General features: G+C 42.2%; 2 protein-coding genes across 4 annotated transcripts in view; both read right to left on the reverse strand.

The window, feature by feature from the left end:
• Positions 1-4,680, reverse strand: part of CCDC180 (coiled-coil domain containing 180) — a 90,636-nt gene extending 85,956 nt beyond the window's left edge. For 2 of the 3 annotated variants that reach the window (XM_055117824.2, XM_063594283.1), the window contains exons 1-3: positions 2,859-3,930; positions 1,430-1,593; positions 548-694 (exon numbers count right to left, since the gene is read on the reverse strand). In XM_055117824.2, the coding sequence (XP_054973799.1) occupies positions 548-694; positions 1,430-1,593; positions 2,859-3,103 (556 nt within the window). In that variant the 5' untranslated portion in view covers positions 3,104-3,930. Of the gene's footprint in view, positions 1-547; positions 695-1,429; positions 1,594-2,858; positions 3,931-4,046; positions 4,164-4,631 lie in introns of those variants that run through there. The other variant, XM_034967842.3, reaches the window with a different exon arrangement.
• Positions 4,634-13,890, reverse strand: part of LOC112440861 (stimulated by retinoic acid gene 6 protein-like) — a 55,068-nt gene continuing 45,811 nt past the window's right edge. The window contains exons 8-10 of the mRNA XM_034967041.2: positions 7,780-7,855; positions 4,869-4,950; positions 4,634-4,680 (exon numbers count right to left, since the gene is read on the reverse strand). Coding sequence (XP_034822932.2) covers positions 7,811-7,855 — 45 coding nt within the window. The 3' untranslated portion in view covers positions 4,634-4,680; positions 4,869-4,950; positions 7,780-7,810. The remainder of the gene's footprint in view (positions 4,681-4,868; positions 4,951-7,779; positions 7,856-13,890) is intronic.

Genomic DNA, 13,890 nt, shown 5'->3' on the forward strand with positions numbered 1-13,890 from the left:
GCTGCCTGGAATGTGTAAGATGTGGCACATTCATGTGAGACTAGGACTCCTGCAGACATGAGGGAGGTCGAAGGGATGTAAGTTGTCCTTTAGAATTGAGTATCTGCAGTGTTGGGAATAGCAATGAACACAGTCTGAGCCCTAGAGAGGCAGAGAGCCTCAGAGATCTTGTGGTAAGCAGCAGGGCAGAATCATCAAAATGTAGCCTCATCTTGGAAGACATCTGCCATGCAGCCTGGGATATGGGTTGGAGACTCAAACACATGGGATATGGAGAACTCCACTAGCAGAGCTAGAGTTCACTTCCAGGAACAAGGCAGGAGACCAGTTAACAGGACAAGGACACAAAGCCTGAGTGGGTCCCATCGTCAGGTTGACTGGGAGCTAAGCCTCCTGGGCTTCCTAGCTCAAGGGCACCCAGGGCATGGAGTATAGAGAAAAGGAGCAGGAAAAGCGGAACCTGGGGCACCTCAGGGATCCCAGGGAGCCTCAGGGTATTTACTTCCTGGGGTCTGAATCCAGCGTAGGTTCAAACAGGAGCCGTTACCTGCCGATTGATTTAGGCACCAGTATTTGGTGCTCTGCTGCAGCTTCTTCTCCCTGTGATTTGTGATCAGGATGTGGCAAAAGCTGACAAGCACAGGGTTGATGTGATAATGGTCCATGTAGAGCATCCCAATCCATGCACTGAACCCTGAAATTCAGAGGCAGGTCAGGCCAGGCAGTACCTCCTGACATGGCCCCATTTGTCCTTTTCATGATATAACTGCAGAGCCAGTTTGCTCTCCAATGGTGCCTGAGTCTTTTCTGAGAATCTAGAAAATGAGGTATAAAGATCTGCAGGACTCTTAGAGATCATATTCTAATCTGCCCATTTTATGGGGAGCTCAAAGCTCAAAGGGTTAGGAGCTGCTGTGGTTAATCCCAAGCAAGCATCAGTACATTTATTGAATAGATGAGTGAATGAATGACTGTGGGCTCAAAACAGAACAAAAACTACTTTTGCTTCCTCAGAAATGGCTTTGAATTTGCAGCATTTCAACTGAATGGAACATCTTCTGCACTGTTTCCAACTAACAACACTAATAATTCTGAGATATGTTCTTCCTAAAAATTTTCAGAGCTGTGCATTCATAAATTAACTTCTAAGTGTTCAGACAGAATTTGACTACCTTTGACTACTCCTCCTGTATACCCCAAAGGTCTGCCAAATGGGCAGGAATTTAATAGCCTTGAACTCTCTTTTGACCAGGGGGCTGCATGTGTCTTTACTACTCAGCTTTATAGCCTCTGCTGGAAGATAAACTCTGAGCATAAATGAAAGGCATGAACTCTGGGCCTCTGATACTCGTCTTCCCAGGCAGCTGCCACAGAGGTGCAAGACCAGCCCTCTCCAGAGGATGTGGCCAGGTGGGTGCTGGTCACTTACCCATGTCTGCTCCCTCATAGCCACTCTGCATGATGGTCCTGTCGATGCGGGCAATCAGCCACATGCCGAGGAGGCAACTGATGAGCAGCCTGGAAAGGCAGGCACCCAGGCCCAGCAGCACGTTGTAGAAGAACAGAAAGTAGTTGAAGTTGTGGAACGCTTTCCTGCAAACAGAAGCCAGCCCAAGGCACCAACTTTCAACCTTTCAGTAGAGCAAGGTTGCTAGGCAGGTAGCCTCTGGAGTCCCCCAGACCCAGGGTCAAATCCTGCAGGTCCAGGCTCAAAGCTTTGTGACCTCGTGCCATAAAGGGGAGCTGATTGCCCTCACCTCACAGCACTGGTGTGAGGAATGGCTCAGGTACAGTGTGGGGGCCACTGAGCACAGTGAAGAATGTATGTCAGTGGGGACAGTCATTGTTTCATGCGATCCTTGGAGTTTGAGGCTTCCTGCATGATAAGGAATTTCACAGGGCTGCAGCTGGGTCAGTGATTATGGCAGAGGGTGGGGCTTCCCCACTGTCTGTTGCGAGGGACCTATTCCTAGCTGCAGCTGTTCCAAAGTCTTCCAAAGGAAATTTCCCAAATGACCGCCTGATCATGTGGTTTCCTGTTGCCTCTGGAATAAAGCCCAAATTTTGCATCCTGAGTTTCAGCCCCCTCACTGCCCCCAGGGGTGTGGTCTTGTCACTTTGTGTCCCCTTCCTGTCACTAAGTCCACTGCATGGCAACCATTTGCGATTCTCACTCTTCTAACACATCCTGACCTTTTGTGGCTTCCTGCCTTTGTCCTTGCGGTGTTGGCTGCCGGCCATACCCTCTCCTCTTCTCTGCCTGTAGAAATCCTACCATTCTGCTGACCTCAGCTCCAGAGTCCCATCTGCAGTGGCATTAACCACCCTTGCCTCTCCTCCTCCGGGTTTCTCTTGTATTCCTTTTGCACTCCCTGGCATCCTCTGTCCTTGTTGTTTATGTGCCTGTTGTCTGTTCCAGTGGACTGAGCTTCTTACAGGCAGATTGCGTTGGGATTATTTCTTTACCCCCATGCCCATGTTGTTCCCCCAATGAATGGATGGCTTTGAATGAATGAATTAGAAAGGATTTCCACGTGCTGGGCACTATTGTTCTAAGTTCATATTTTAACACAGTTCATCCTCACAATGCCTCTTTGAGGTATGCACAATTATTTGTAAATGGGGAAACTGAGGTTCATAGATGTTGAGTAAGCTCCCACATGTCACATGGCTCCTAAGGGGTAGAGCCAGGATCTGGACCCCGGCAGTCCAGCTCCAGAGCCCCCCACTGACCCACTGTACCTCACCCTCTCAGAGTGTAGAGCCTGCCCAGGAACCTGTCATGGGGGACAGGGAAGAACCCAGAGATGGCTGAAGCCAAAGGCCTACAATTCCCTCATTCCCTCCTTAACTGTCACCTGTTGTTGAGAGCCAGGGGCTTCTGCTTGTCAGCCGTGCCCAGCTTTGGCTGTAGGAAGAAGCTGGCAGCGATACACATCTGCAGGATCATGAGACCCACAACGATGGATATTGTGAGGCTGAAACACAGGGTGGGGCCATCCTGAGGCAGCCTTTTCCCTTCTGCCAGATCCTTCTCTGATGCCCAGTGAGAGAGAGGAGACAGGTTGACCACCCGGCAGGACAATGGTAATGTGAGTTCCATGCTTTACGCTTACAAGGCATTCCCACGCCCACTGTGTAGAGGAGAAAACTGAGGCTTACAAAGGGGAGGTGACCTTCCCAAGACCACATGGTTAGGTCTTCTAGCTCCAGATCACAGACCATTACTCCAGGATTTCACTGATGTCCCTTTCACCAGGGGTGGCAGCTGGGTGAGTGGTTTAACAGGCTGGGAATTAAAAAATGGAATGCAGTTCTCGGAAGTTCCTGAGAAGACCACAAGAGAGTGGACAGGACAGGCTCTGCCCCCAACTCACAGGTGGTTCGAGGCAAGTATGGAATCAAGAAGCTCAGAGTAGGGAGGGGCCCCAGAGAGCACTGCATGCTGTGTTGACATCCCCTAGAGTGGCAATGAGAGGTAGTGGCTAAAAGGAGGCTTTGGTTTCAGATTGCCCAGCTCCCAATCCTGAGTCCTCCCCCTGCTTGGAGGAAACGCTCAGTCTCTCTGTGCGTCTGTTCCCTGGTCTGCAAAATGGAAGGTAACACAAGCACCAAGTTCATAGGCTGTTATGAGAAAAGATGCATACTAAATGCTCAATGAAGCCAACATTACTTTGTCTTCCAGATATGTAAACTGAGGTGCAGAGAAGTGGAATAACTTACCCCAGGTCACACAGCAGATCCAAAAGCTTTGCCAGGATTCCCTGCTTCCTTCCATCATACTGTCTTGCCTCTCATTTTACTTTCCTAAACCTCAATTTTCCCAGCTGGAAAATGGACATATGTATCCCCCACCCCATACATGGTTGTGAGGGCATTGTGGAATGGTGTGAGAGGCAGCCTTTTGTGAACGCTGTTTCCCCCCACCATGAGTTACTATCATGGCCCATCTCTGGGTCAGGGCCAAGACCATGGGTCCACATAGCAGCTGGGGGGACCCCAGCTCTCAGAACATGTCAATGACAGGATACCCGCCCAGCACTTACATCCTGATGCCCAGCCCTTGCAGCATTTCCAGGCCCTGGTTTGGACGATGGGTAGCACCAGGCTGTACATGATTGCCATGCCACATAGGCTCTGTACCATGTGAATGATGAGGTAGCCTAGGAGTGAAGGGAGCCAGTGGTAACTCAAGGTCCTTCGTAAGCTACCCCCTATACCCCTCCTTGCAGGCCACCCTCTACCCTCCTCCCGCCAGACACCCTGGCACGCTTGCTTATCTGTTTCTTCTACTGGCAAGGCCTCACCTTCCTTCCTGTTCACTTCCTACTCTACCTGCCAGGTGCAGTTCGAGTGTCAACTCCCCTAGAAGGCACCTGAGCCCTGCCCTGGGGCTGGATAGTCACTTTCTTCTCTGGGTCACCACCACCCTTAGCATATGAACTCCCTGGGTTCAGGACGGGTGGTGAGGAGGACCTCGAGACTATGTTTCTCCTTCTGTCCTGAAGGTCCCTCAAGGGCAGAGGCTAGGGCTGCTTCTGACCACCTCTCTCCTCCCCACTCACAGCCAGGACTTCCTAGGTGATGAAGGGATGTGTGCTGAATTGGATGGGTCACATAACGGCACTTACCCCACAGAATATAGGCTATTTGCCAGCCAGAGTACCTTGCAATGGCCACCTGAGGTTTAAAAGGAAAAAAGGGGTCTCAGAGCAGGAGGAAAACTTCATCACCTCTGCAACATGTGCCCAGCATCCCTTTCTCATTGGAAGTTCACCCACCAATCCAGTGAGGCAGGTGTCATGCTCACCCTCAGGTTTTGGCATATGGCTTAGTCTCAGATCAGAGAGAGACCTTGGCAGACTCACCATGCTCTCCGACGAGGCCGGGTTATGGAACTTCAAAGGAAGAAAATGTTTATCTCCTGCCCATAGCCTCTTCATGTGCTTTCTGGAAAAGACGTAGGACATTAAGTAGTACCCATAACTGATGGCTCTTTGTGCATAATTGGAGTCCCATAGATAGCACAGTAAGACCTGCGGGGCTGATGGTATGCACCCTAGCCTCCCTGTGCTGATTGCAGCTCACCAGGTAGCCCCAGGACTGCATTAAAAGTCTTGATCTTTAGTCTAGATTATATTTTGTAAAAATAATATGTATTTATTGAGTCATAATGGTGACTGAATCTGATAGATGAGATTATGTGTGGCTTGTTTCTTTTTCTTTTCTTTCTGTCCTTTCTTTCCTTTTTCTCTTTTTCTTTCCTTTCTTTCTCTTTCTTTCTTCCTTCCCTCCCTCCCTTTCTTCTTTCTTTTCTTTTCTTTCTTCCTTTCCTTCCTTCCTTTTTTCCTTCCTTCCTTTTTTTTTTTTTTTTTTTTTTTGACAGGGTTTCACTCTGTCACCCAGGCTGGAGTACAGTGGCACCATTTTGGCTCACTGCAACCTCTGCCTCCTGGGCTCAAGTGATCCTCCCACCTCAGCCTCCCAAGTAGTTGGGACTACAGGCACATGCCACCATGCCCAGCTAATTTTTTTATTTTAATTTTTTGTAGAGACAGGGTCTCACTATACTGCCCAGGCTGGTCTCAAATTCCTGGACTCAAGCCATCCTCCTGCCTAGGCCTCCCAACGTGCTAGGATTACAGGTGTGAGCCACTGCACCTGGCGTATTTTTCTTTCTATATTTTCTTATTTTTCTATGATGAATATGTATTACCTATGTAGTAAGATTTAAAGACAGTTGAAAACGTAGCCAGCTGTGGTGGCATGTGCCTTTAGTCCCAGCTACTCGGGAGGCTGTGGCAGGAGAATTACTTAAACCTGGGGGGCAGAGGTTGCAGTGAGCCAAGATCACGCCACTGCACTCCAGCCTGGGTGACAGACCAAGACTCTGTCAAATAAATAAATAAATAAATAAAGTTGAAAACAGAAAACCAATTTCACTGATTGCCTAACCTTATAACAATGTAAAGGAAAATGAAAAAGGGGAAACAACCCCTCACAATCCCACCCCTTACAAGTCACAGCTTCATTTTTCAATGTTCTAGTCCAGTCCTTGGCCCTGTGCATAAAGGTGAGGTTGACAGCATTATGTTCATAGTCTATACTCATATTTGTGTCCTAGTTTTTTAATTTCACATTCTCTCTCCAGCAGTTTTCAGCCTGTTTTGTACTTTTCATGACCACTAAATTGGAAAGACTTGGAACAAATACAGAATGTAAATATCTCAATAATAATTTTTGTATATATTACATGTTGAAATGATAATATTTGAGATATATTGGATTAAATAAAACATTATTAAGACTAATGTAACCTGTCTATTTTTAGTTTTTAAACAGAGGCTACTAGAACTTTCAAAATTGAACATGTGAATTTCATTTTGTTTCTGTTTGGCAGCATGGAGTTGAGTGTGGTACCACCAATACATACAACACACACAGAGCACACACTCATATTTGCATTGTGCATGGAAAATTTCTGGAAGTATGCACAGAAAACAGTTAACAGTGGTTATCTTAGGGCAAAAAATTAGGGGTTTGAGGAGGAGGAAGACTTACTTTACGCTAAACATTTTTTGTAATATTTTTTAACGCACCTGTATGTAGGTTGGAATAATAAAAACTACAATGCTGACACAATGCTAGTGCTCTACAGTTTGTAGTGTGTTTCTCATCCTTGGTGTCCTCTGCCCCATGGTTCTGATAAGGAAGCAGGGCAGGCATCATCACTCCTGGGTGACAGGTAGGGGCAGGGGCAGCCTGGACAGGAATGCAGGCCTCCTCTCCCTGTGCCCTTGGCCACACATCCATGTCCATGCAGCTTCCTTTGCATCGTGCTTGTCCCTGGTTGTGCTCAAATGTCTCAGTGAATATCTCCCAGCCACATGCAGACTAATGAGGGAAGGAGGAGACATGTGCACACATCAGGCAGGGCAGAGGGAGTAGCAGTATCCAGACCACCTGTGGGGTCCAGTGAGAAGAAAGTAGAGAAAGGGAGCAAGGCAGGGCTGGTGGAGAGCTGGGACCCTTCCTCTGCAAGAGACTCACCCTTTGGGCAGGCATATGAGGAGGATGTAAAGGCAGGATGCTCTTCAGAGCTGGATATTGGCCTGGGCTTCCTGTAAGACTGTGTGTGTGTGCGTGCGTGTGTGCGTGCATGTGTGTGTGTGTGTGTGTGAGAGAGAGAGAGAGAGAGGTGACCAGCAGGTACCTAAAACCCAACTGATATCTGTGTGCAAATGCTCACACCATGTTTAAAGCCATTCCCTCTTCCTATACTGCTTTTCTTGAGATTGATGTCCCTTGTCCCCTTGATTCAATATTCACTGATGTTCCCTTGAGCCAGATTCACCTGCTGGGGACCCAGTGTTACTAGCCCTGTAGAGCAAGGCAGGTCTGATACCCAATAGAGGTGTCTGAGTGTACAAGAAATAACAAGGTCTCTGGGGTCAGAAAGACTTGATCATCTGCTAATTGCTTGGGCAAGTTATTTAATCTGGTTGATTTTCAGCTTTCTCAACTGTAAAAATAGGGATGAAAGTACTTATCCCTCAGGGTTGTTGTGAAATTCAAGTGAAGACTCTAAGCATAATGTTAGCTCATTGTAGAAGTTCAAATCAATAATGCTTTTCTTCTTCCTACTAAAAGATGTGGTTAGTCCTGGACCTTGCATTCACTTCCTAGGCCCACTGCAGGCACTATTTGGAGATTCTGAGGAAAGCTTGTCATACATATTCCTGGTGAAAGACAAACAAATGACTCTGAGAGTGCTCTTACCTGTAACAGACCAAAATGTGGAACAGATAGCTCACACACGTGAGAGAGGCGGGCAAAATGGTCGCCACCCAGACTCCTGAAATATGAAAAGTGATATGAGAAACCTTGAAAAATAAACATGAAATAGAATTTTTAAAAATGCGGAATCCTGCACCAGAAAGTTCTAAGCAAATCAAGTAGACTTTAACACATTTCTTGTGTAAGTAAACTTTTGCTCATTTTCTGTTTTATTTTAGCTGCACACACCCTTAGTATAGTTCCTGCATACTCCTCTCATTTTGTACTAATATTTTCGCTCTACAGTGAAGAAAGGAAGAAAAGTTATGGAGTATTTCCCACATATCATACATAGCCTCTGTGCATGAAAAACATATTTGACCTCTAATTGCCACTTTTTTGGGAGGGATGTTGGTTATACCTCAACCGGGTACAAAGATAGCTGGGATCAAGATGTCTTGGCTATTCACTCACCCACCCTTCAGCAAGTTTTGATATTGAGAATCTAATTTGCTTTTAGAGAGATTGTGTGCGTTCATGAGAGAGGGATGTAGAAACAGGGAAGTAGGACGATTTGTTGGTTTAAAAACTTGTGTAGAAGTTGATTATCAATAGGTGCAAAAAAAGTATTTGACAAAATCCAACATCTCTTTACAATTAAAAACATTCAACATCTGGTGTTCTGTTGCACAGTACAGAAACTATAGTTAACAATAATGTGTTGTATATTTCAAAATAGCTAGAAGACAGGATTTTGAATGTTCTCACCATAAATAAATGATAAATGTCTGAGGGGATGGGTTTACTCATTTAATCATCAGTCAATGTATATACATATCTAAACATCACATTGTATCTAATAAATATGTACAATTTTTATGTGTCAATTAAAAACAAAACAAAACAAAACAAAACAAAACACTACTCAACCTATTAGGAATACAAAATAACTTCCTTAGCCTGATAAAGAGCATCTGCTAAAAACCCACAGCTAACATCATACTTGGCAGTAAAAGACTGAATGCTTTCCCCCTAACCTCAAGAACAACAACAACAAAAAAAAAACATATCTACTCTCCTCTAGCCAAAATTGTACTAGAGGTTTGAGCCAGTGCAATTAGGCAAGAAAAAGAATATAAAATGCATCCAGATTGGAAAGGAAAAAATAAAACTCTATTCACAAATGCCATGATCTCATATATAGAAAAAGCAGGAAATATACAAAAAAACTATTAGAACTAATAAATGAGTACAGTAAGGTTTATAGAACACAAAAGAAATATATAAAAGTCAATTGTATTTCTATACACAAGCAATGAACAATCTGAAAATGAAATAAGAAAATGATTGCATTTACAATAGTATCAAAAATAATAATATTAAATTTAGCAAAAGAATGTAGAACTCATACACTGAAAACCACAAAAGATTTTGAAAAAAATTAAAGAAGACATAAATTACTGGGAAGACTTCCCATGTTCACATATAGGATATTCATTGTTAACACAGCAATATTACCCAAATGGATCTATAGATTCAACTCAATCCCTATCAGAATTCAAATGCCATCTTAGCATTAATTGACCAGTTAATCCTAATATTCATATAAAACTGAAGGAACCAAGAACAGGCAATAAAATTCTGAAAAAGAAAAAGAAAATTACAGGACTTGCTGTTTCTAATTTCAAACTTACTACAAAGTTACAGTAATGAAGGCACTGTGATACTGACATGAGGACAGACAAATAGATCAATGGAATAGAATTGAGAATCCAAAATAAACCCTCATACTTATGGTCAATTTATTATCAACACAGATGACAAGACAATTCAATGGGGCAAAAATGTGTTTTTTGACAAATGGTGCTGGAACAACTTGATATTCACATGCAAAACAATGAAATTAGACTCCTACCTCAAATCATACATAAAAATGAGCTCAAAATGGATCAAAGGCCTAAATGTAAGAGCTAAAACTAAAAAAGTCTTAGAAGAAAATATGAGAAAAATCCCTGTGACCTTGGGTTAGACAATGGTTTCTTAGATATGACACCAAAAGCACAAGTGACATAAGAAAAAACAGATATGTTTGGCTTCATTGAAATTGGAAACATTTGTGTTTCAAAAGATATCATCAAGAAAAGTGAAAAAGTAACCCACAAAATGGGAGAAAACATTTTCAAATCATGTATCTCATAAGGGATTTGTATACAAATTATTAAGCACACTTACAGCTCAATAAATAAACAAATAATGCAATTTTTAAATCATCAAAGAATCTGAATAGACATTTCTCAAAAGAATATATACAAATGGCCAGTACGTGTAAAAGTACATGTAAAGATACCAAACATTATTAGCCACTAAAGAAATGAAAATAAAAACAATAGTGAGATTCCACTGCATCTCCACTAGATGGCTATAAACAAAAAAGATGGATAATAATAAGTGTTGACAAGGATGTGGAGAAATTGGAATTTCCACAATGCTGGTGAGACTAAACAGTGATACAGCTGCTTTTGAAAACAGTCTAGCAGTTCTCCAAAAGGTTAAACATAGAGTTTTCATGTGTTTAACCGGCTATTCCACTCCTAGATATATACCCAAAATATGTAAAAAAAAAAAAAAAAAAAAAACTTGTACATGAATGTTCCTAGCAGTCTTATTTGTAATAGTCAAAAAGTTACAGCAACCCAAATTTTTATCAACTGATGAATGGATAAATAAAATGTATATTCATAGAATGGAACAGTAATTGACAATAAAAAGGAATAAAAAATAATTTAAAAATTTGGACACATGCTGTGATATGGATGAACCTTGCTACGTGAAAGAAGCCTGTCACAAAGGGTGACGTATTGTAAATAGGAGGAATAAGTTCAAGAGATCTATTGTACAACATGGTGACTATAGTTCATAATGATATATTATATTCTACAAAAATGCTGAATGAATGTTAAGTGTTCCATCACAAAAATTGTAACTATTTGAGGTAATATATTTGTCAATTAGCTAGATTTAACCATTTTAAAATGATATATACTTCAAAACATTATGTTTTACAGAATAAATGCATACAATTTTAGAAGTCAGTTTAAAAAATAAATTTGAAAAAGAGATGACATTATCACATTATTCCATTTCTATGATAGAGCTGGAATAGGCAAATCCATAAGGATAGAAAATAGATTCATAGTTGTTTAGGACAGGAAAGGTTGGAGGGAAATGGGTCATGATGTTTTGGGGAGGTGATGAAAAATGTTCTAAATGGTTGCACAATCTTGAGAAAATACTAAAAACCATTGAATGGTACACTTAAATGGATGAATGTATGGAATGTGGGTTATGTCTCCATAAAGGTGTTTCAAGGCCAGGTGCAGTAGCTCACATCTGTAATCATAGCACTCTGGGAGGCCAAAGTGTGAGGACTGCTTGATTGCAGGAATTTGAGACCAGCCTGGGCAACATAGCAAGACCCTGTCTCTACAAAAAAATCAGCAAATTAGCTGGGTGTGGTGGCATGTGCTTGTGGTCCCAGCTACTTGGGAAGCAGAGTGGGAGGATTGCCTGAGCCTGGGAGGTTGAGGCTGCAGTGAGCCATAATCATGCCTCTGAGCCTGAGTGACAGAGTGATACCCTCTCTGGAAAAAAAAAAAAAAGTTTCTTAAAAAGAAAGAAAATGAAAGTAGATTTCCTTTCAAGTTCCAAATGTGTCCTTGTCCTTGTCCCAGGATCACTAGGACTAGGCAAGTGCTACATTCCAAATCTCAACCAACCCAAAACTGCCATAAATCCTACCCCAGAGGATGCAGGGAAAACGTGTTTGGAAGGGAAGGATGAGACGAGTCTGGCTACAAGAAGGGTGAGTGCAGAGTTGCTCCAGCTAACAGCATGAACACCTTATGCATTTAATTTAATGCCTTTATCTTCCCAGGCAAAGGTGAAGTATGGTCAGCTTGAAAGTTTCTCTTGGCAAATGGGTAGCTGTTTTAAAGCTGGAAGAGACCAGGATAAAGAAAAATTTAATGTTTTGATTCTCAAAATGTCTGTATGTGTGATAAATACATCAAAACATGAGTGAACATGGTGATATATTCACCATAAAGCACAGAGACCAAGAAAGTGAAGTTTCCTTTAAAATTTTTTCCGAAAACAGAGATGAAAATGTGTATTTCTAAAAGTAAGATTTAGAATGGGTATCACTGAAATTAAAGATTATAATATACTCTCTCAGTGTTATACTCAGGGACTCATTATGTTGAACATAAATCTCCACTGAAGATGAATAAAACTGTTGAAGGGCAACAGCAAACTATGGTACTGCGGAAGGGGCAGTATCTGTTCAGTGCTCATGTAAAAGGTAACTTTCCATGACACAAATGTGTGATTTCACAGATGAGGAAACTGGGGCCAAGAGAGGGGTCCTGACTTGTCTTATGACACAGAATGAATGTATCCAGGCATCTTGTCTAGGTCCTTTCTCATCTGGGAATAATGAACAATTCTCATCCCTCCACAGGCAATAGACATAACACTCGAATATGTCATTTTCAAAGAAAGTTTCCATTTTAAGATAAAGTGCCTTTCTTATTGCCTAGGGCAAAGGACCTGAATAGACATTTCTCAAAAGAAGACATACCAATGGCCAACAGGTATATGAAAAACTGTTCATCACCACTAATTATCAGAGAAATACAAATCAAAACCTCAACAAGGTATCATCTTATACTTGTGAGAATGGCTACTATCAAAAAGACAAGAGATAAGTGTTGGCAAGGATGTGGAGAAAAAACAACTCTAGTATACTGTTAGTGTGAATGTAAATTAGTACAACCTTCTGTAAAATAGTATGTAGGTTCCTCAAAAAATTAAAAATACAATTATCATGTGATCCATCAATCTCACTACTGGGTATATATCCAAAGGAAATGAAATCAGTATATTGAAGAGATATCTGCACTACCATTTTCATTGCAGCACTGTTCACAACAGCCAACAGATGGAATCAACCTAAGTGACCAACAACAGATAAATGAATAGAGAAAATGTGTTATACATTATATACAATGAACTACTACTGAGCCTTTAAAAACAAGGAAATCCTGCCATTTGTGACAACATGGATGAACCTGGAGAACATCACATTAAGTGAAATAAGCCAGGCACAGAAAGACAAATACTGCATGATCTCACTTACGTATGGAATCTAAAAGAGGTGAACTCATGAAAGCAGAGTAGAATGGTGGTTATCAGGGGCAAGCAGGGGTGTGTGTAGGGGGGTGGGATTGGGGAGATGTGTGTCAAAGGATACAAAATTTCAGTTAGACAAGAGATTAAGTTAAAGAGATCTATTTTTAAGTGACTTTCAAGTAAAATTTGAAAGATATAAATAAACATTTCATAAAGAAAGGTCAAGGTTTGGTGTTTTATTTTTTTCCAAATGGAAAATATAGAATCATTTTAGTACTTGCCATTGGCATTGAGACAAAATGGGCAATTTAAGATGAGAAAATTTTCAGGGCATGTTCATTTCAGCTCCAGCTTCATTAAAGAAATGACTGTGTCTTGACCCCTTTGTCTTTCTAGTCAATCCAGGGAGGTAAATCAGCTCTAACACATTTTTCTCCAAGTGTGGTCATCCCAGCCAGGTATATCAATGCTAGCAGCCACAAATACTACACGTGTCCACCTGCCATCAGTTACAAGCCCCTCTCTCAGTTTCCCACACAGGTGTGAGAACAGGTGGCTTATGGTTTTACCTTTGGTGACACTGATCAGCTCTTTCACCTGCAGGATGACTGGGGTCAGGACCCCTGAATGGTTCGTGAAGGTGATGTAGCTTTCCAGGTTGTTTTCAAGCACATCCAACTCATCTCTCACGTACACAAACACGCAGAACTCGATGACAATGAAATGGGGACACAGAGCAAAGGTTTCCAGGTCTCACCTGAGTCCAACTCAGCATGGGAATAACATATGGATTTTCCTTTGGGGTCAAGGCCAGTGTCTTCTAGGCATTCAAAGCTCTTCTGAAAATGATTCTAGACATTGACTATTCTAAGATGAATGGGATTTTGAGTTCTTGGGAGACAGAAATCACTTCAAGGTCTGTTC

Source organism: Pan paniscus, chromosome 11 (assembly GCF_029289425.2).
Source record: "Pan paniscus chromosome 11, NHGRI_mPanPan1-v2.0_pri, whole genome shotgun sequence".
In the NCBI taxonomy this organism is placed as follows: domain Eukaryota; kingdom Metazoa; phylum Chordata; class Mammalia; order Primates; family Hominidae; genus Pan; species Pan paniscus.